Raw genomic sequence first — 21,606 nt, 5'->3', positions numbered from 1 at the left:
CAAAATTCATGGAATCAACCTTCTGAATCTAGCTATGAGGTCCTTTTGGTCCCAAAAATCTCTAAATTTCAAGTACTCTCTGGAACAAAGAAAACCCTCGAACTTCGAACCCTTGCAAAATGGACTTTGTGTATCCGATTTCAACGAAACAAAAGGTGATCCTATTTTTCTCGAGCCTTTTGGAACTAATTGTGTGATCCAAATTAACCCAAGATGAACAATTTGTTGTGCATGCCAATAATCTCCAAAAAAGCGAACAAGAATCTTCAAATCTGGAGCTCTGATACCATGTTAGGATTTGTGAAATGCAAATCCCACAAGCCCAGTTGTCTTCTGCATGAATACCCGTCACACATAAAGAGAGAATTGAACAAAAAAGAATAATTGAAGACAATTAACAATAATTAAATGTATTGCTTTGAAATTGCTTGTATTGCTTGAGTTACAATGAAGGATATGACATCCTTATAAAGAAATATAACTCTAAAGATAGAAATTCTAAATGGTGGAGTTTACAAGATAGACTGAGAGTTTGAAACACAATGCATGAATAAGTCATGCATGCACAAATAACATAATAGACTAATTAATGCATGAAACTCTTGAAAATCTAAACATAGTTTGTTTTTCCTAGTTTGCATTATGCATGGAGATAAATATTAATTAATTATTCGTAATTAATTAATTAACTAAGATTATTTAGTGAATTAATTCAATTAAGTAAATAATTAATATATAAATTATTTATTCCAACAACTTTTGTCATCACCTTGGGTTAACACAAAGCATGTAAAAATTTAAAACACATGACAGACAAACATAGTTCTTTTTAAGCACCAAAATGAAGTATTCACTATACTAAAAAGACAATCACTTTCAAATTCAAGTCTTCATCAAATGTCTTGCATCAAATGTCCTGCACCAAATGTCCTACACCAAATGTCATTAGTAGTTTCAAGATATTATTTTCAACGCACGAGATTGGATGTCCTGCACAAATTGTTTGCCCTGCATGGTTAGTACCAGAAGTCGAAACAAAACTGAAAACTACCACACCAAGAAAGCCAACACAAAGACCCCTTAACAACTAACAAAAGACCCAAAGACACACTAATAAGCACACAAACTCAAACAAACATTAACAAAAAGACCAACGAAATAACAAAAGACACTAAGCATGCTAACCCAAGACTCTAACAAATACTAACTAACAAAACTTGATCTAAATTAACAAAAAAAACTAAAACTAATCTAAATAAACAAATTTAAAAAACTAAACTAAATTAATCGATTAAAATCTAAACTAATTAAAAACTAAATAAATAAAAACTAAATTAAAATTAAAAAAAATAAAAATCTAATTAAAACTAAATTAAAAAAAAAATTAAAACTCAATTAAACTAAACTACATTGAATTCAAAAAAAATTAAACAAAACAATTTAAATTAAAAATTTAAAAACTAAAACTTAAAAATCAAATGTTAAAATAAAAACTAAAAACTGAAAAAAAAAAACTAAAAAAACTAAAAAATCTCAATTAAAATAAAGAAAACTAAAACTAAAACTAAATGAAAAAAATAAAATTTAAAAAAACAAAAAACAAAAAATAAAACTAAAACTAAATGAAAAAATTAAAAACTAAGAAAAAACAAAACAAAAACTTCACGCAACACAGTAGAAGAAATGATTAAAACGAACCACTCTCATTAGAAGAAATGATTAAAACTCGCAGATGATTTCAGAAATATGGATTGTGCCTCCAAACAAAATGTTAGATCTTTAAGCAACCCTTGCAAGTGAAACGAATCTGCAAAACAAAAGTTAAAGCTTCAAATGGAACTTGAAGACAATGTGGATATCAGAGCAAGCCACATATAAATTTTTATCAGATTCTTATCAAAGCATAGGCAATATGTAGACAATATTTCTAAATACAAAATGCCTCTAAATGCAAAATACTATGAAGTGTATGGAGCTAGTAATAGAATCTCTTTTAAACAACCTGAAAATAAACCTTTAATGCCAACCTGCAACCAATAAAAACATAAAAACCTTCAAGCAAAAACCTGCAACAAAATAAGCTAGAAAGCTAAAAACTTCTATTCAAGCAAAATAATGAAAGAATAAAAACCAAATTTTGTCTACAATAACATATTCAAAAAAATTCAAAATTGAGACTCTCCACAAAATTCAAAACCAATAAAAACATAAAAACCCTCAAGCAAAACTAAAAACTTCTATTCAAGCAAAATAATGAAAGGATAAAAACTAGATTTTGTCTGCAATAAGAAATTCAAACAAATTCGAAACCGAGGCTCTCCACTAAATTCAAAATGGGTAATGCCAATAATCTAAGAATTAACCAGTAACAAAGATCAAAATATGAATAACAAACTATAAATGGAACAACCTGCAAATGAAAAAAAATGCCTTCTATCAAGCAAGAATTGAATCAATGAAAGGACAAGGCTGTTCCACCGAGTGTGCCAGTTGAAGATGCAAAATCAAGCCTGAGATCTTATGAGAAACACACATGCAAAGCTAAAATAAATAAAACACACACATGCAAAGCCAAAATAAACAAAACACACACACATGCATTAATAGGAATTTTCCTCCATTGTTCTCCTACCACTCAAGATCTTGTGTTCAAAATATGTGTGCTTTAAAATATGGATGCTCTTAGAAAGCACATGCACACGAAGCTATGAAGGACATATTTCAAGATAAATGCAAAGTAAATCAAAATGTGAGACTGATCAAGAAACCAAAGTGCAAAAACACATGAAAGATATCAAAGATACAAAATAATGGAATGCAAAGTTGTGTATCGCAAGAGGCGCTCTACTTTTATAAGCATTCCCCAGGTGAATCCAGATTATGAGATGAATGTGGGATAAATAATAGGACTTGAGAGTTTGATCCCACATGTGTGAGGTGGATGCAAATGGGTAGAGGAGAAAACATGAATGAATAATGTAAATGCTTATGCATGTATTTGTGAAAATAGATAAATGATATTATATTTGATGAAGAATAAATAGATGGAATAATGCATGAAAATGAAGTGGAGACAAATTTTATGTGTCTACACATGTTTAGTTATGTTTCATTTTATATTATTAAAATTTTGATCCTACAAAAATAATATTTTATTTTTTTATATTGATCACATATTAGAAAAATTGTATCCCTCTACCCTAAATAAATGGATAACATGGTTCATGAAGTGGTAGGGTTATAGGAAAAACATGCACGATAAGACATAACTAAGCCATACATTTTCCATGTCTTCTATTTAATGTAAAAAAGCATTTATTTACGAGCCACACATTCTCCACATCTTCTATTTATAATAAAAATGTATTTATTAATCAATATGGATTTTTTGTGGATAATCCTAATCTCACCTTTAATAAACCACTTCTCCCCATGTTGCTTAGCTTATTTTGGTAGATCCCCATGCTGCTTAGCTTATTTTGGCTAGTAGTCACTACTCAACATTTTAAGTAGTAATTTGTGGAGCCGATGACCCCATGGGTATTGATTCTTTGACTTATTTTTTAATAGTCAACTTTAATTTAGTTTCTTAATTCTATTTTTTATAATTATTATGCATTTCCATGTAAGCTAGTTGCAAATCTAGTGTATTTTAGCATATGAGAGAAAAAAAGCTCTACGAAAAATATATTCACCTAGTGAAAATAAATTTAAACTTATTTTATTTATATAAAATGCAAAGAAATGTAAAACATTACAGCTTTATGTATTTTTTCGATCAAGCCCGGTCTTAACAAAGAAAACAAATAAAAAAATAACTTTCCTATGTTGAGTAGGTAGGGACAAACAAATATACATCTGTATACAATAAAACATTAAAAAAACAAAAAAGTTAATCATATACTTTCCACTGATTTGTATGAAAAGTTCAAGGCAAATGTTAAAAAAAGTAGAGAAAGAAATATATGTAGCCACATAATATTTTTCTAAATATATAACTACTGCCATGACCTATTTTGATTTTTTAAGTACTCCATAAAAATAGAGAATTAGCTTCCAAATTATCATTTTCCTATAACTAAAAATTTGCTTGGAACACTACAATTACTTATTTTAAGAAGAGAATGTCTAAATATTATAATAAAAAACTCTTTTTCTCCTAAATAAAGAACTAATTGGGTTCATGGAAGTAGTGGAAAACGTAGAGGTACTTGATTTCCATGCAATAGTGGGAAAAAATGCAAGATTAAAAAACACAACTAAAGCGTTGCCTTTTAACACGTCTGCGACTGATGACCACTATTTTTTTCCTTTTCTATTTCAATTCGTTCTTTATGCGTTTTTTTATTAAAAAAACCTTTGCAGGCAAACCTTTAAATCTTCAAATCTTGCAACTGAACGGCTTCACTTTGGGAAACGGTTGGTCGGAGCCCCATCCATTGCCTTGCCCACCCCAGCATTCCAAACGTTTCAGCTCTATCAACTGCTCTGAGCTACCTGAATGTTTAACTCTAACAGAGGAGTAGCTACTCTGAGAAATCTTTTCTTGGATTTGTATGAAGAATGAAAAACACAGCTAAGATTAAAGAGAAAGACAGACAAATGAGTGAAGTAGGGGATTTGATCTCTGGGGAATTGGGTGTTTTGGGCGCTCCTCATTCTCAGAATACCTTTTTCTTCCCCAACGAAAGAGGATACAAAAACGCATATGTCAATTCGAACTCTAACTTCAGTTACTCTCACAACTCTCTTACATCCAGTGTGGATGCTTTTCCGGACTCGCATGGGGGAATTCTAGTCCCTGCGCCTTCGCGACCCAATCCTTTTCCCACTGGTAATGCAAATTTGCTGTATTCACAAAAGCGAGACGGAGATGGCTCTGGCTCTAACTCTGCTGCTTCTGCTTCGTTTCTCTCTCATCTGCCTGCCCAACAAAGATTAAAAGGGAGCAAGGAGATCATTATGAAGAAGAAAAGAGGGAGGCCTAGAAAATACGGGAATGATCTTCTCTCATCGCCTCCGCTCTCCAATAAACTCGAACGAGGGATGAAGAAAGCTCAGATGGCAGCACTCGGTATGATTGCAATTGACCCATTACACCTTTTACTTTCCGCTTTTATGAATTTCCAGTTACATGGTTTTCTGTAGCTTTTAATTAGTACTGTGTATATGACAAACTATAACTAGCACTGTGTATCATTTGGAATTTAAAAAAACAAAATGGTGAATTAGTTATGGTTAAAGATTTGAAAGTTTTCCTGGGTGAAATTGTTCAGTAACGGTTTAACTACAATTTTGACGTGTGCTGCCTTTTACATTTCTTTTCAGATTTGCCTCTAAAATTTAATATACATTTTTTATTAAAAAGTTAGATAATTACTTAAATATAAAATTAGCTCCCAAAAATCTAAATTTTTTGAACAGTTCTTGATTTAAAATATTAGCTAAGGGCAGGCTATTATGTGAGTGTTTAGTTTATATTGGTTAGCAGTTCAACTTATTTAGAATTGTTTATGGAACTGATAGTTCATGGATATTTAATTTGTTACTTATTTTTAACCAGTCAGCTTAATTTTATATTAATAGTATTAATAATACAGTTAAAATCTGGGAAAAAAATAAAAAGAAAATGTAGAAAAAGGCAAGAAATTTGTGAAACAGGTGATATATTTGACAATATCTTATTTCCAATCTCTCTATTTTTTCACAGCTTATTTTAAATTCTGATTTATTAAAATAAGGAATGATTCTAAATTTTGTTTTTTTCATAATTATAAATTCTGCTCAAATTTAAGCAGAAACAACCGCATCAAGGCATGGGATAAGCTGCTGAATAATACCATGTTTTGACATTTTGTTTATTTTTTCCAATTTTACATTTTTATGTAAAACTTAGTCCTTTTATCAAAATTTGAGCCTAGGGCGTGCCACTAGTGCCCTCGTAAAATAAATTCTGTAATGCTTGTTGAATTTAACTTTAATGACTGTTCTTTTCGTTCTTACAATAGATTGCCAACTTTAGATATGTCCAAGTAATTGTATGCTTCAAATTCTGTGTAATAATGTAGAAATTTGTGTTTGGGTCTGAGTGCTTCTGTAGCATTTTGTGAATTTTATGAAGCTTTCTAGCTTACGCCTTTCATTATGGATTTCATTTTCTAAATTACAAATTATATTTTGTTACAGGAGGTGCTGGACGGGGATTTACCACCCACATTTTACATGTTGCAACAGGGGAAGTATGTGCTTTTTTATTTCTTTGTTACAACTGGGTGTTATATTTTGTGAAGATGTTGGTTATTTTAAATTTTTTTTTTCCAGATGTCATTTATCTATCTATCTATATATATTATATTGTCATTGCATGCTTAGGCTTGTAGTTCTTTTGTTTTAATGAATTGGTCTTAAGTTTTCTTTTACTCTTTGATGCCAGAGGTCGAATTATTCTGTATAGCATTTCAACGTGGATGTGCATAATATCAATTTTTTCTAAACTGCAACTATTTTTATCAGATTCAAACCTAGTAGTAGCTCTTTAGATAGATGTTTTGTTATATTGTTTTTTGGTCAGTTTCCCGCAACTTTCTAAATCACGTTTCTAATTCAATTCATACATTCTATTTTCTACAGTAATTTTTTCCTGCTATGAATGGGACTAACCAAATAAATAGGTTGCTTTGGTTTATGATTTTATCAACTTGGGTCATATCATGGATACCCCTGTTGGTTTCTGATTTTATAGTTTTATCATTATTTCTTACATGAATTATTCTAAATAGTATTTTTCTTTCGCTCATGATCTATATACACCTAGTGAGCTGCTGACCTAGGTGCATGTCCTTGCATATATTTTATTTTTATTTTAGAAAATTCCTTTTTAAAATGAAATTTGCACAATTACAGTTGACGATATCTAATAAAATCTGATGAAATTCAAGGTCTAAGGCTTTCATGTTACCTTTCGTGGCTTTCAGATTGTGTTACATAACAATTTTGCCATTTATGAAATTGTAATTTTATTATTTAGTTCTTGAAGACTGGTCCTTTTTTCTGGGTCAATTGATGGGCACACAAATTTATATAAATGTTTGAACGCAATCGTATTAATATACCATTGTTCAGTATCTTTATCTGAGAAAGGACAAAAATTCACTACGAAAAATATGAGTCTAGTTTTCGTATTGCAGCTATTCTTATAGAAAGGATTGTGGAACTCAAAGCACTTTCTGTGCACCTTTTTTCAATATGACTGATTTAGGATTTGTTTTCTCCACTAAGACATGAATCTTACAGGTGCCTTTGATTTTAAGATTATTACTTTAAGCTTGTTGTTCCATATAGAAATTAATGTTGTGGGCCCAACTTATGTATCACGTTGAATATTAGTCCACTGTCGGGATGACCATGGTGCTATGAGAACAACGCCGATGTGGGGTTAAAGCATACATATAGGTTTTAAAAAGGCAAGAACACATGGTTACCAGCTAGACACTAATCAGGGGGCCATCTGTAAAGATAAAATTGATGTGGTGGGCAACCTAAATGATATTTATAATTTTACATCACTGCTTGTTGAGGAGACCATATAGACCCATCAAAAGATGGCACACGTAGCTGGAATATGACAATGTTAGTATCTAGTGACACGTAGCAGCAACTTAGAACAAGTCTCTTTAATCAAAAGAATGGATATATGATTTTTATGGGTGCACTCCTATTGAAGTTCTGGGGCAATATGAGAGTTGGTCAGTTGACATTATATAGGAAACGGGTCTCCATGACTATGCTTTATGGCTGCCTCAAACTTCCCATGAAGTTCCTTTTCCAATAGTCAATGCAAAATGACCATGGGATTAAATTCTCCTGATGCAATTTAACTCATTTTGCCATTCAATATAGCGGCAGGAATTTTTTTACACTTTACAAGCCTTGCTATAGTATAGAATCTATAGATCGTTTCTCATCCATACCCTTGCTATAGTATATAGATCATTTCTCATCCATCTTGATTTCTAGAGATGTTTTCACATGACCAATTGGAAATAAATGATTTGCACAGTAATTACCAAGGGCTGGTGCATGCATGCCTTGATCCTTTCGTGTAATCATGTATGCATTTCCCCACCACCGTGAACTTGGATTGTGTAGATGGCATAGTAGTAAGAGCACATGGAATTGTATTCATGTACGCTTACATTTTAAACTGTGGTTTTTAGGTAAAATTGCATCTTAAAAAAAACTGTTCTTGTTTATTTGACATGCCCTTTGCTTGGATATGTTGTAGGCAAATTTTGGTAGGGTATTGCCCAATCGGTACATGGGCCATGTTCTACCTAGGACAAAAAACATATAAGGTATCCAACCCAAAAAATAAATTAAAAAGGTTAGATTTATCTTCTTTGGTTAAACTTGTATTATTTTGCTACTAATGCCAGATTTACAAATTTATGAAAGCTAGTTTCAAATTTCTATAGTTTTTTGTAGCATATTTACTGCATCCTAGGAGTGTCTATCCTAATGCTTTTAAAATTTTGTTGTGTTTGTTCCCAATCTACACTCAATTGATTATAAATTCATCTCCATATATCTTAGTCATCGCTTAAAAGAGAAAGAACTACTGAGTCTATCCATCTTGTAGGCAATTGACGCTACAAATGTCTTATCCTTGACATGAAGAATATATATGAATTTTTAAAAAAAATTTGTGAGTTAGGAATTAAGGTACTAAGAGTTGAGGATGATTTTATGGGAGGACGCTTAAGTAATTGAGAGAGAGATCATGAAGAAATTGGAGGAGATTAAATGACCATCTCGGAAAAATTGAAACAAGAGAACAATTAGTTATTAATCTTTCTTAATTTGTTGGGAGAACTATGTATTTGTTAATTTTAGTACTTTCAGATTAGATGAAACTCAGAAAATTAGAATTTGTTTTTAACTAGGTTAATTAGATAAATTGATTTTCAGATTTAAGCATAGTAAGAACTGAATGCAAAAGAGACAAGACAAAAATTACCCTAGGAAAACCTCCTAGGAAGAAAAACCCAGCCAGAAAAGATCCTCAGATCTGATTATGGTTTTAAATTGACAATTACACACTTATCTGGAGTATAGAAGTTGCAGTCACAAGGTAGATGATCTAGAAGACTACACAGCTAGTTTGTTGACTGTGATTATAATTTACAGTCCTTTACTTGAGTCTTCAATGGACATCCCTGTCTATGATGATAACTTGTGATCACCAATTAGATCTGCTGCACATACATGGAGTTCGCTGTGATCATCAATTGGATCTGCTACACTGTCATGTCCCCACTCTAGCTCAGTCTAGCAGAGACATGTGAGTCAGCTTATTATGGGGTCTTGTAGGCTGACAGGGTTGGACAGAGACCCGGTTTGGTTATTCAGTGTTGGAGACTTGGTGTTCTAGCAGTTATTGATCAGTTGGGAGACATTCCTTGTTTTTAGGAGGCAGTTCCTACTTTTTAGGAGGTTTGATCATGCCCAAGGTTGGGTCTCCATGAGATGCCTCTTTGGGTTCAGTTTCAGAGAGATTGGGCTTGTTTCCTAAATTTTAGGAGCATCCCTAGATTTTAGGGATGAGACTACCAGTGAATCCTTGATTTCCGACTTCAGTCACAGACAGGTGACAGGATGATTTTAGGGTTTGTAATGTCAGTTGGGCATTTTGTGGCCATTTGGGTTATATTTTTAATATTTCCTAAGTTAGCGTTTAATAATTAAATAAGGCTAAGTTGTTAGCCATTTTGGAGTAATAAGGGGATTTTTGGCGTCATCTGGATGCGCATCCTATTGTGTGATAGCTCGTTGGAAAGATCTTGAAATTCTTCAAATCTTTCTCTTTGGTCTCAGGGCAATTCAGTGAGCGGATTTCTGTCTATGGGGAAAAAGGTCATTTTCTAGTAACATGACCACTTTAAAATAAGAAATTATAACATTTCCACTAGACCACGCCACTTGGAGACAATTAGGGTTCGATTTGCAATTGAGAGGGGTTATAAGGGGATAGGAGCTTCATTCTATGATTATCTTTTGCATATTTGACAACTTGTATGAATTTGCTCTGGAGAGCGATTTCTAGACTGGGACGCAAACCCCAGGATTAGGATTGGCTGGGACGTAGCCCTCAGCAATCTTTGGCACCGGACTTATAAGGCATTGTGCGTGGTGATTAAGGACAGAGGCATCAATTCTCAGTAGGGTTTCAGCGTAGCCTACCATCTTTCCAGTGGAGACGTGGTTCATTGCAGCTGGAGGAATGGCATTTGCAGCAAATACACCACGTGGTGTATAGGGTATTGCTTGTATTCACTTCCAGTGTATGTGGGGTTGGAGAACATTCTTCATCTTCCAGTTTGACTTCGAATTTGTATGAGAGCTTGGGAAATACATTGGATTCATTGTTTGGCTTTGTAATTCAGACAAATCTGCCTGGTACGATTTGCAATAATTCTGACTTTTGCTGTATACCTCATTTATTTCAGTATTGCTTCATATTTGCTGTTATCTATTCCTTCCTATGCTATAAAACAATCAAAAACACAAAAACAAACAACCCTTTCTGCACTTCTGTCTAGTTCTGTAAGAAAAACTTAAATAAACAGGAAAACAAAATAAAAAATAAAAAAATTACAGCAGGTTAACAGCAAAGATCTATCAGGGATCTTTCAGTGGTATCAGAGCTATGTATTCTGCCAGCCTGTGGGGTTAATCAGATTTTATTTCTATGCATTCGGGTAGAGCGGATATAAATAGGTATTACACACGCATAAGAGCTTAGTACGAGCGTGAGTTTGGGATAGAACAGGATCCAGTCATGGCTGAGGAACAGGTGGGCAGCAGAAGAAATCAGGATGAGGAAGAGGGAGAGATGATGAGGACTCTTATCACTACTCAGCCCAGGATCGCCCAGGCATTAGATAGGTTACAAGATACCTTGGATCGTTTGGATATGGATGGACACAGAGGTAGGCGTGGTAGGTCACCTTCAGTGGCTGGTAGTCACCGCAGCCATCAGTCCCAATCTTCAGTTGGGAGTTCCCATCATTCCAGCAGGAGGCACCGCCATCGTACACCTACTACGAATAGGCCATTGCTTCCTCAGTTCGTACCAGGTGAACAACCAGCACAAGTGGAACCACCGGAGGTTGGGTTCCAGGAGTCAGTTTTAGCAGCCACAGCTGAGTGGAGAGCTCTACCCCCTGAGGTTAGGGACGTTTTCCCTCTTCCCCAGTATTGTGCACAGCGTAGAGATACAACCAGGTTCATGGGAGATCGTGGTAATAGACCACACCAGCAGCAGCAGAATTATGATTTGAATAGAGCTACTGGGAAGATTACATTGGCCCCATATAATGGCACAGGAGACACTAGCGCACGGGCGTGGGTCCACAAGCTGGACATATATCTTTCATTGAGGCCCATGCTTGAGCGTGAGGCTATTCAGTTTACTGTATTGCATTTAGAGGGGATTGCCTATGATTGGTGGCACCATGGATTGGTCACCCAGGATCACACCTTAGTTCACTCCTATACTGAGTTCACTGAGCGTCTCATTGCACGGTTTGACCATAAGGATACAGAACTTTATTACAGGGAGTTGGCTCACCTTAGACAAACCGGTCATGCAGAAGCCTATATTAATGAGTTCCAACGTATTGCAGTGATGGTACCGGATATGCCCCAGAGACGTAGTGTGATGTTGTTCATTGAGGGCTTGCAGGATAGGCTAAAGGGACTAGTGCGTGCTTTCCAACCAGCAACTCTTAAGGAGGCTATTGAGGTGACATTGAGACTAGATACTGTTCCCACTTCTTATCAGGCAGATAAGAAACCATTTAGAGATTCACGGCCTGCACAGAAGGCCAACACGTCCCAGAACAAAGAAGGGACTTCAGCGAAAACCCCTTGGATGAATCAGGAAACGAGGAATGAATTGAGGAGGAAAAAGTTATGTTTTTCCTGCAAGGAACCTTGGGAACCAGGACACCGTTGCATGGGTAAAGGAAAGGTTCATTTGATTGAGGTGACTTCTGAGTTAGGAGATGAGGAGGTTCTTGATACTGATATTGAGGATGATACAGAGGATGTTGAGCAGGTTCAGACACAGTTGGAGCTAGACATCCCTGAGCTGTTGGCGTCAGCCAAAGTAGCTATGGCTACTCTCTCCAGTTATCCTAAGTTTCATGCCTTCCGGTTGAAAGGTACACTTAAGGGTAAGCGGGTCACCAGCTTGGTAGACACAGGTGCTACGCATAACTTTATTGATCAGAAATTAGTTGAGAGGCGTGGCTTGCAGTATGAGGAGTTTGGTGGTTTTGGAGTGAAGGTGGCAGATGGTGCAGTTTTGGGTTGCACCAAACGGATTCCACAGCTTAGTATTCAGATGGGGAATTATACTTTGACTAATGATTTTTATGTGCTTCCTATAGAGGATTATGATGTGGTTTTGGGCATGCAGTGGTTACAGGGTATTGGGCGTTACATTATTGATCACCACCGTATGCAGTTGGAGTTTCTGTCTGGAGGGAAGAAAGTGATTTTGAGGGCAGCTTCAGATGGTGGACCTAGGGAAGTGACTTCTCGCAGGATGGAGACTATCCTCAGGCATAATGATGTACTCTGGGCTACGCATTGTTTGGTTAAGTCCAAAACACCCACACCCCAGGATGGCCGTGTGTTTCATGTGGACATTCAGTCAGTAATGGATCGTCATGGTAGAGTATTTGGTGATATACCTCCTGGAGTGCCACCAGATAGAGGTTTTGAGCATGGTATAGAGTTGGAGGAGGGAGCAAAGCCAGTGATTACTACCCCATATCGTCATCCTAGAGCTTATAAGGATGAAATTGAGAAAACAATTCATGAACTATTAGATATGGGTTTCATTCGGCCGAGTTCTAGCCCGTTTGCTTCTTCCGTAGTGTTGGTTAAGAAGAAGGATGGGACTCTACGGATGTGTATTGATTACAGAGCCTTGAACAAGAAGACAATAAAAAACAGATATCCTATTCCGCGCATAGATGAGTTGTTGGATGAGTTACATGGGGCTGTCTATTTCTCTAAGATTGATCTTCGTTCAGGCTACCATCAGATTCGTGTACGCGCTGAGGATGTACACAAGACTGCTTTCCGTTGTCACTATGGGCATTATGAGTTCCTGGTAATGCCTTTTGGCCTTACCAATGCACCAGCTACTTTCCAGTCCTGTATGAACCATATCTTCAACAAGCAGCTGAGGAAGTCGGTTCTAGTGTTCTTTGATGATATATTGATTTACAGTTGTACTTGGGAGGATCATCTCAGACATCTTGAGGAGGTACTTGGCATAATGGAGGATCAGTCTCTATTTGCTAAGCTTTCCAAATGTGAGTTTGGATTGAGGGAGGTGTTATATTTGGGACATGTGATCAGTGCTGATGGAGTGAAGGTGCATGAGGAGAAGATTCAAGCAGTTCAGAATTGGCCCGTCCCTCAGAACATTACGGAGTTACGTGGATTCCTTGGATTGTGTGCTTATTATAGGAGATTTGTGAAGGGGTTCTCTCAGTTGGCAGCACCTTTGACAGATTTTACAAAAAAGGGGGCCTTCAGATGGACAGAACAAGCGCAGGGGGTCTTTGATAGACTCAAGGAGGTGATGAGCACTTGTCCTGTCTTGGCACTACCTGATTTCTCGCAGCCCTTTGTTCTAGAGTGTGATGCCTCAGGATTTGGTATAGGAGCCGTGTTGATGCAGAACAAACATCCCATTGCCTATGAGAGCAGAAAGTTGCAAACTAATGAGAGGTTGTACTCTACCTACGACAAGGAAATGTTGGCTATCATGCATGCGTTAGCCAAATTCAGACAGTATCTTGTTGGCAGCAAATTTGTGGTAAGAACTGATCACAACAGTCTGAAATACTTCCTAAATCAAACAGAGCTTAATGATAGACAACAAAAATGGATTAGCAAAATTCAGGCTTATGACTTCGATATCGAATTCATAAAGGGGAAGAATAATACTGTGGCTGATGCACTCTCTAGGAAACCTTCATTGGCTGCCCTTTGCTCATTGAGCGAGATTTCAGCAGATTGGAAGGCTCAACTCTTAGTTGAGTATTCCAAGGATCAGCATGCTTGTGAGATCATGGATGGTTTGATAGTGGATGACAGATATAGTGTGGTAGATGATATTATCTACTACAAGGGTAGGGTTTATCTTGTTCCGAGTTCTCAGTTGAAGGAACAAATTTTGCATGCTCTCCATGATACTCCTACAGCAGGACATCCTGGATATGGTAAGACTTACAGGGCGGTTCGTGAGAGATTCTCTTGGAAGGGTCTCAAAGATGATGTTTTACGCCATGTCCGTGAGTGTATGACTTGTCAGCAGAACAAGTCGGAGCATACCTACCCAGCGGGGTTGTTGCAACCCTTACCTATATCGGAACAGAAGTGGACAGGGATCTCAATGGATTTCATTACAGGTCTTCCTCGGGTTCAAGGGAAAGATTGTATTTATGTTGTTGTGGATAGGCTAACAAAGTATGCCCACTTCTTTCCCATTGCACTGGATTTCACAGCATCACAGGTGGCTGAGTTATTTTTCAGGGAGGTATTTAGACTCCATGGTCTTCCCAAGACCATTGTGAGTGACAGGGACAGCAGGTTCATGAGTTCCTTTTGGCAGGAACTTTTCAGGCTTACAGGCACTGAGTTGACACCTAGTACTAGTTACCACCCTCAAACTGATGGACAGACCGAGATAGTCAACAAGTGGGTTGAGGGATATTTGCGTAACTATGTGTCAGGGCAACAAAAAGCATGGGTACGTTGGTTGTATTTGGGTGAGTATTGTTATAATACCACTCACCATATGTCCATTGGCATGACGGCTTTCAGAGCTCTCTATGGATATGAGGCATTATCTTTCACTGATTTGGCAGTTAGTGATAGTAGAGTTCCTTTGGCTCAGGATTGGTTACAGGAGAACCAGGATGCCATGAGATCTCTCAGGGAGAATTTACAGCAGGCCCAGAATCAGCAAAAGATGTACGCAGACAGGCACAGGATTGAGAGAGCATTTGAGGTGGATGATATGGTCTTTCTGCGCTTACAACCATATCGGCAGAGCACCCTAAAAAGGGGGGGAGCTGAGAAGCTCAAACCACGTTTTTATGGTCCATACAGGGTACTCAGGCGAGTGGGAGAGGTTGCATATGAGGTTGAGTTACCACCTGGCAGCAGGATTCATAATGTATTTCATGTATCTTGCCTGAAAAAGGCACTTGGACAGCATATTACAGTTTCACCCGAGTTACCTCCTATGGATGAGGAGGGTAAATTGATTTTGGTTCCTGATGAGATTCTTGAGGTGAGGGAACGACGGCTGAGAAGCCGGGTGATTCGAGAGTATTTGGTTCGATGGAGAGATCTTCCCATAGAGGATGCCACCTGGGAAGGTGAGAGCATTTTACAGCATCCAGCATTACAGTTGCTTGTGGGCAAGCATCTCCGAGAGGGGAGGACTGTCATGTCCCCACTCTAGCTCAGTCTAGCAGAGACATGTGAGTCAGCTTATTATGGGGTCTTGTAGGCTGACAGGGTTGGACAGAGACCCGGTTTGGTTATTCAGTGTTGGAGACTTGGTGTTCTAGCAGTTATTGATCAGTTGGGAGACATTCCTTGTTTTTAGGAGGCAGTTCCTACTTTTTAGGAGGTTTGATCATGCCCAAGGTTGGGTCTCCATGAGATGCCTCTTTGGGTTCAGTTTCAGAGAGATTGGGCTTGTTTCCTAAATTTTAGGAGCATCCCTAGATTTTAGGGATGAGACTACCAGTGAATCCTTGATTTCCGACTTCAGTCACAGACAGGTGACAGGATGATTTTAGGGTTTGTAATGTCAGTTGGGCATTTTGTGGCTATTTGGGTTATATTTTTAATATTTCCTAAGTTAGCGTTTAATAATTAAATAAGGCTAAGTTGTTAGCCATTTTGGAGTAATAAGGGGATTTTTGGCCTCATCTGGATGCGCATCCTATTGTGTGATAGCTCGTTGGAAAGATCTTGAAATTCTTCAAATCTTTCTCTTTGGTCTCAGGGCAATTCAGTGAGCGGATTTCTGTCTATGGGGAAAAAGGTCATTTTCTAGTAACATGACCACTTTAAAATAAGAAATTATAACATTTCCACTAGACCACGCCACTTGGAGACAATTAGGGTTCGATTTGCAATTGAGAGGGGTTATAAGGGGATAGGAGCTTCATTCTATGATTATCTTTTGCATATTTGACAACTTGTATGAATTTGCTCTGGAGAGCGATTTCTAGACTGGGACGCAAACCCCAGGATTAGGATTGGCTGGGACGTAGCCCTCAGCAATCTTTGGCACCGGACTTATAAGGCATTGTGCGTGGTGATTAAGGACAGAGGCATCAATTCTCAGTAGGGTTTCAGCGTAGCCTACCATCTTTCCAGTGGAGACGTGGTTCATTGCAGCTGGAGGAATGCCATTTGCAGCAAATACACCACGTGGTGTATAAGGTATTGCTTGTATTCACTTCCAGTGTATGTGGGGTTGGAGAACATTCTTCATCTTCCAGTTTGACTTCGAATTTGTATGAGAGCTTGGGAAATACATTGGATTCATTGTTTGGCTTTGTAATTCAGACAAATCTGCCTGGTACGATTTGCAATAATTCTGACTTTTGCTGTATACCTCATTTATTTCAGTATTGCTTCATATTTGCTGTTATCTATTCCTTCCTATGCTATAAAACAATCAAAAACACAAAAACAAACAACCCTTTCTGCACTTCTGTCTAGTTCTGTAAGAAAAACTTAAATAAACAGGAAAACAAAATAAAAAATAAAAAAATTACAGCAGGTTAACAGCAAAGATCTATCAGGGATCTTTCATACACATACATGAAGTTCGCTGTGATCTGCACCTACATGAAGTTCGCTGTAGCCTAATTGATAATCTGCTACCTGTGAATGAGGCTTGCTGTGATCTGCTGCTTGTAAAGAAGATCACTACACAAGAAGGATATATTTCACATTTACTTGAGGACTGCCTTGAATGCTATTGTGATAGGTATGTGTCTTATTTATAGGAGAGCAAACACTCCTAATCAAGTCGGCTTAATCCTTTTAATTTCTTTAATTCATTTAATTTCTTTTGTGTGAAGAAGATAGGGTCGGCCCTATCAAGGTGTAGCGTGGGGATCTTTTGGAGAGCCGAAAGGTATAGGGCTTGGCCCTATATAATGGAGAAAGAGCTGGCCCCCCCTTAGGTGGATTCCAATGTTGCCCAAGGCAATTGGAATCCGCCAGGCCCTAATTATAAACAACAGTATTGAACATTTTAAAAGAATTTGAGAATTTAAGAATATAACTAATAATGTTGGGTCTTCAAAATTTAAAATATTATAGATAAGAAACCTTACAAAATTGTGAATATTGTGTATATACTAGGCTATATATGTATTGACATTTGTTGCATCTAGATGTCATTAATAACTATAGAGTGTTATAGAAACATACAAGAGCTACCAATAGTCAGGTAATATGTCATCAATTTATGGTAACTTATTGTAGATGTTAATAGCTCCAAACAAGCTTTTATTTATGGATTGAAAACTATAGGTGTGTAGATATGGTTGTCTTTGTGTAGTTTTAACTTCCCCCTCTTGGAATTCTAATATATAGTTTTCTGAATGGTATATGTATACAATTTTTTATTAAATACTGTGTTATAATCTGTATTGTCATCACATCACAATCTAGGTGATTGCAATTGTTTCATATGTGTTTGTGTCCCAGTGTTATGATTCTGGTATATGTAATAGTTCTATGTCCTTGGAATAGGCAACTTTTGTTGTTTGTTGCCATTTTTATGGCCTTTTCTTGTGGACTGTGTTTAGTATTCTTGATTGTTCGTCTTCTTTTGTCTCTTTGCAGTTTGTTTGTTAGTTTTTGTTTTGTTCTCGTGTATAAGATCCAATCTGGGGCATTATATTTTGCAACGGAATTCTTCATTTTCCCACTTTCTCAGTGTTGTAGATTACAACTTCATTGATTTTTCCTGAAAGTAGTGGTCTATAAGTCTGGCTTTTCTTGAGCTATGGTTTTCTTTTGTTGAAATTTGATGGATATATTGTTTACTTTGTCACATGTCCTTGGATGAGGAAAATGAACGACTTTAACATTTCTTTGGACAAGTTCCTAACAAAAATTCGACATATTGATTGATAAGGTAGATTTTAAATCATTAATATAATGGATCAACGGACTAACTCAATGCACAAAGGCATTTATTACTCCAAACCCGTCCATTGGGTGATTTAGAAAGCTTCACCCATATGGAGTGGTGTTTTGTCTATGGATGCGTGTGGAGTTGTGTTTGGCAGCCCCGACATGTATGATAGGAAAATTGTGTACTTCTGGAGGCCCAATATGTACTAATTGTGCAAAGATGAACGATACTTAATGTTGAATACTTACAAAAGGCAAGGAGGGGCGTTGAATCTAGGAGCACAGAGTATGTTAAGTAGAATTACCTGGATCATTCCCCTTGCTTGCAAGAGAAAGAATGTTGACATGGTTTCTTTAAAAAGTTCAAACACATTGATGAAGCACATCATTTAGACAATTGAAAACAAAAGGTTCTAGATCATGTTTGGTTTTTCCTATTGTTTTGTAAGGTGAGATGGTAGTCATGTTATTAGTTGGGAAGAATGACCCTCTTTTGTTGTTTCTTCATAGCTTTGGGGGACCAAAAACATCTGTGTTGGGGAGTTATGATTCGTAAATAGTTTTGGTTTTGTTTGACTCCATGGCATGGTGACCATAACTTGTTAAGGATATAGCCTCATTCGGATTGAAGCAAGCAATATATACATACATACATACATACACACACATATATATATATACACACACACACACACACACATTTTTTATTTCATATATTAATTGACATGTTTCAGATTTACTACAGCAGAATAATCCCGATAACTATCGAAGTCGAAAGACATAGATAGTGACTGTCATCGTTTGCACTAGCCGATGACAGTCGAAGTAGTTAGTAAGCCCGAGCACCATTAATAACGTTAACCAATGAACATAAACAGTGAACAATGAACGAAGGGTCATGACTCTACGTGGCAGAAGCCACGTAGAAGTCATGCCCCTACGTGGACATGACTCTTCATCCCTTTATTTATGCAAAGGCATCGACACTTGCTGGTGAGTGAAACCAATAACCGTGGCAATTTCACGATCCATCAAGTAGTCGGTGTTGTCATAGAAGGTTAATAAACAGAGATATATATACATTGGTGGTAAATTTATTATTGCAGTGATCTCATCAAAAGTCTATCCTTACTACATATTATCAGACTATTGTCTTCTCTATCTCTGATCTAGATTCCTTAACATGGTATCAGAGCCAAGTTGGTAGAGAAATTATAAAAATAGTGACACCTCTTTTCTAAAAAAATTCAGACTTGCATTCAGAATCAAAGGAAGAACAATCATGGTGAACAGTGTTAGAGTGGAGGATAGACTCGAAGGCACATCCAACTTTGGCTCATGGAGAATTCGAATAATAGCAATTCTTCAAGAACTCGAACTAGATGCATACATAGAAGAAGATACTAAGATGCCCGAAGATGAACCAGAGAAAACAACCTGGAAAAGACACAACAACAAGTCTAAGAAAATCATAATTGATGCTGTTAAAGATCACATTCTTCCAACCATCTCAAAACTAACTACAACTTATGATATGTTCAAGACCATTCAAAACTCATATGAAATAAATAATGCAAGAAGATTGCTCACTTTAAAACAACAATTAATGCATATTTACATGAACAAAGAAGAAACAATCACATCCTATTTCATGAGGATTTCAGAGTTGAAAGGCCAATTGTCAACTATTGGAAATAATGTAGATGATATGGAGCTATCTCTAATAGCACTTAAGGGATTACCATCCAGTTGGGAATCCTTTATTCAAGGCATTAGTGCTCGTCCGACACTACCAAAATTCGATCAACTCAAGAATGATTGCACTCAAGAAGAATCTCAACTAATCACAAGAGGATTGGGTCCAAACAAAGAGGGGGAAATTCAAGCACTACATGCTAACACAAGCAACAAAGGGAAGAAAAGGAAGTTCAAACGGAAGAGAGGAAATAATCACAAAAGCAAAGACTTCTCCAAGATTCAATGCTACAAGTGTGATAAATTTGGACACACTCACAGGTTTTGCCCAGAAAGAAAGAAAGTTCAAGCAACCATAGCTGAAGTCAAGGAAGTAGAGAATCCTCTATTTTACTTAGCCTTATCAAGCGAACTAAACTCAAACAAACATGTGGATAATCGATAGTGGAGCATCACGACACATAACTAGATTTAGAGATCAATTCGAAACCTTTGAGGCCACTCAACCGAAGAAGTTACAATAGGAGACAATTATACCTATCCAGTGAAAGGAATTGGGACCTACTCAATTCAATTAAGAACAGGAGTTACATTACAATTGAAAGATGTTCTTTTTGTACTAGCTATCAAAAGGAATTTGGTCTCTATTTCAGGACTAGCTGATCAAGGATATCGTGTCACCTTCCATGAAGATAAAGTTCTACTCTGGCCTAAAAATTCTAACATAAAGAATGCTATTCCTATAGGATCTAGAGATGGTAGTTTATACAAATTATGTAATACTAAAAAACAAGCACTAAATCATGAAGTATCAAACTCTAATGAAATTTGGCATAGAAGATTAGGACATCTTCGATTTAGTGCCCTACCTTCTATAGGAAAGATTACCATAGGATTGCCCAATCTAAAATCTGATCATGTTGGAACTTGTAAAGGATGTGCTCTAGGGAAGAACTCAAAAGGGTCCTTTCCCTCAAGTGAACACAAATCAAAAGTTGTACTAGAACTTGTCCACACTAATTTGTGTGGTCCAATGTCATTACCATCACTAGGGGGATTCTTGCATTACGTGATATTTGTTGATGATTACTCTGGGAAAACTTGGATCTATTTTATAAAACTCAAAGAATCAAATGAAGTGTTACTGAAATTCAAAGAATTTAAAGCCTTAGTGGAAAATCAAATTGGGAAGAAAATAAAGACTCTAAGATCAGATAATGGGGGTGAATATATCTTTGAAAATTATAAAGAATTCTGCATTTTTGTTGGGATTAAGAGGGAGTGTACTGTACCTTATAATCCTCAACAAAATAGAGTCGCAGAAAGAAAAAACAGAACCATCATCGAAGCCGCTTAAGCCATGATGCATGATCAAAATCTACATATCTCATTTTGGGCTGAAGCCTCAAATACAGTTGTGTACATTCAAAACAGATGCCCTCGTTCAATCCTAGAGAATATAACACCTGAAGAAGCCTTTATAGGAAATAAACCAGATTTAAGCCATCTAAGAATCTTTGGTTGTCACGTGTATATTCACGTTCCTAAAGAAAAGAGAACCAAACTAGAACCCTCCGGGAAGAAAGGCATATTTGTTGGCTACAGTGAAACCACTAAAGGATACATAGTCTATATTTCAGGACGAAGATC

The 21,606-nt window shown here is 36.7% G+C and overlaps 1 protein-coding gene across 5 annotated transcripts in view; it reads left to right on the top strand.

Moving 5' to 3' along the window:
* The first annotated feature begins 4,199 nt into the window (after positions 1–4,199).
* Positions 4,200–21,606, top strand: part of LOC131045347 (AT-hook motif nuclear-localized protein 7) — a 47,871-nt gene continuing 30,464 nt past the window's right edge. For 2 of the 5 annotated variants that reach the window (XM_057978932.2, XM_059209674.1), the window contains exons 1-2: positions 4,200–5,074; positions 6,187–6,239. In XM_057978932.2, the coding sequence (XP_057834915.2) occupies positions 4,564–5,074; positions 6,187–6,239 (564 nt within the window). In that variant the 5' untranslated portion in view covers positions 4,200–4,563. The remainder of the gene's footprint in view (positions 5,075–6,186; positions 6,240–21,606) is intronic. The other 3 variants (XM_059209675.1, XM_059209673.1, XM_057978931.2) reach the window with 3 other exon arrangements.

The sequence above is a fragment of the Cryptomeria japonica genome, chromosome 8, assembly GCF_030272615.1.
Source record: "Cryptomeria japonica chromosome 8, Sugi_1.0, whole genome shotgun sequence".
NCBI classification, from domain to species: Eukaryota; Viridiplantae; Streptophyta; class Pinopsida; order Cupressales; family Cupressaceae; genus Cryptomeria; species Cryptomeria japonica.
This window is presented reverse-complemented; position numbering and strand designations above follow the sequence as displayed.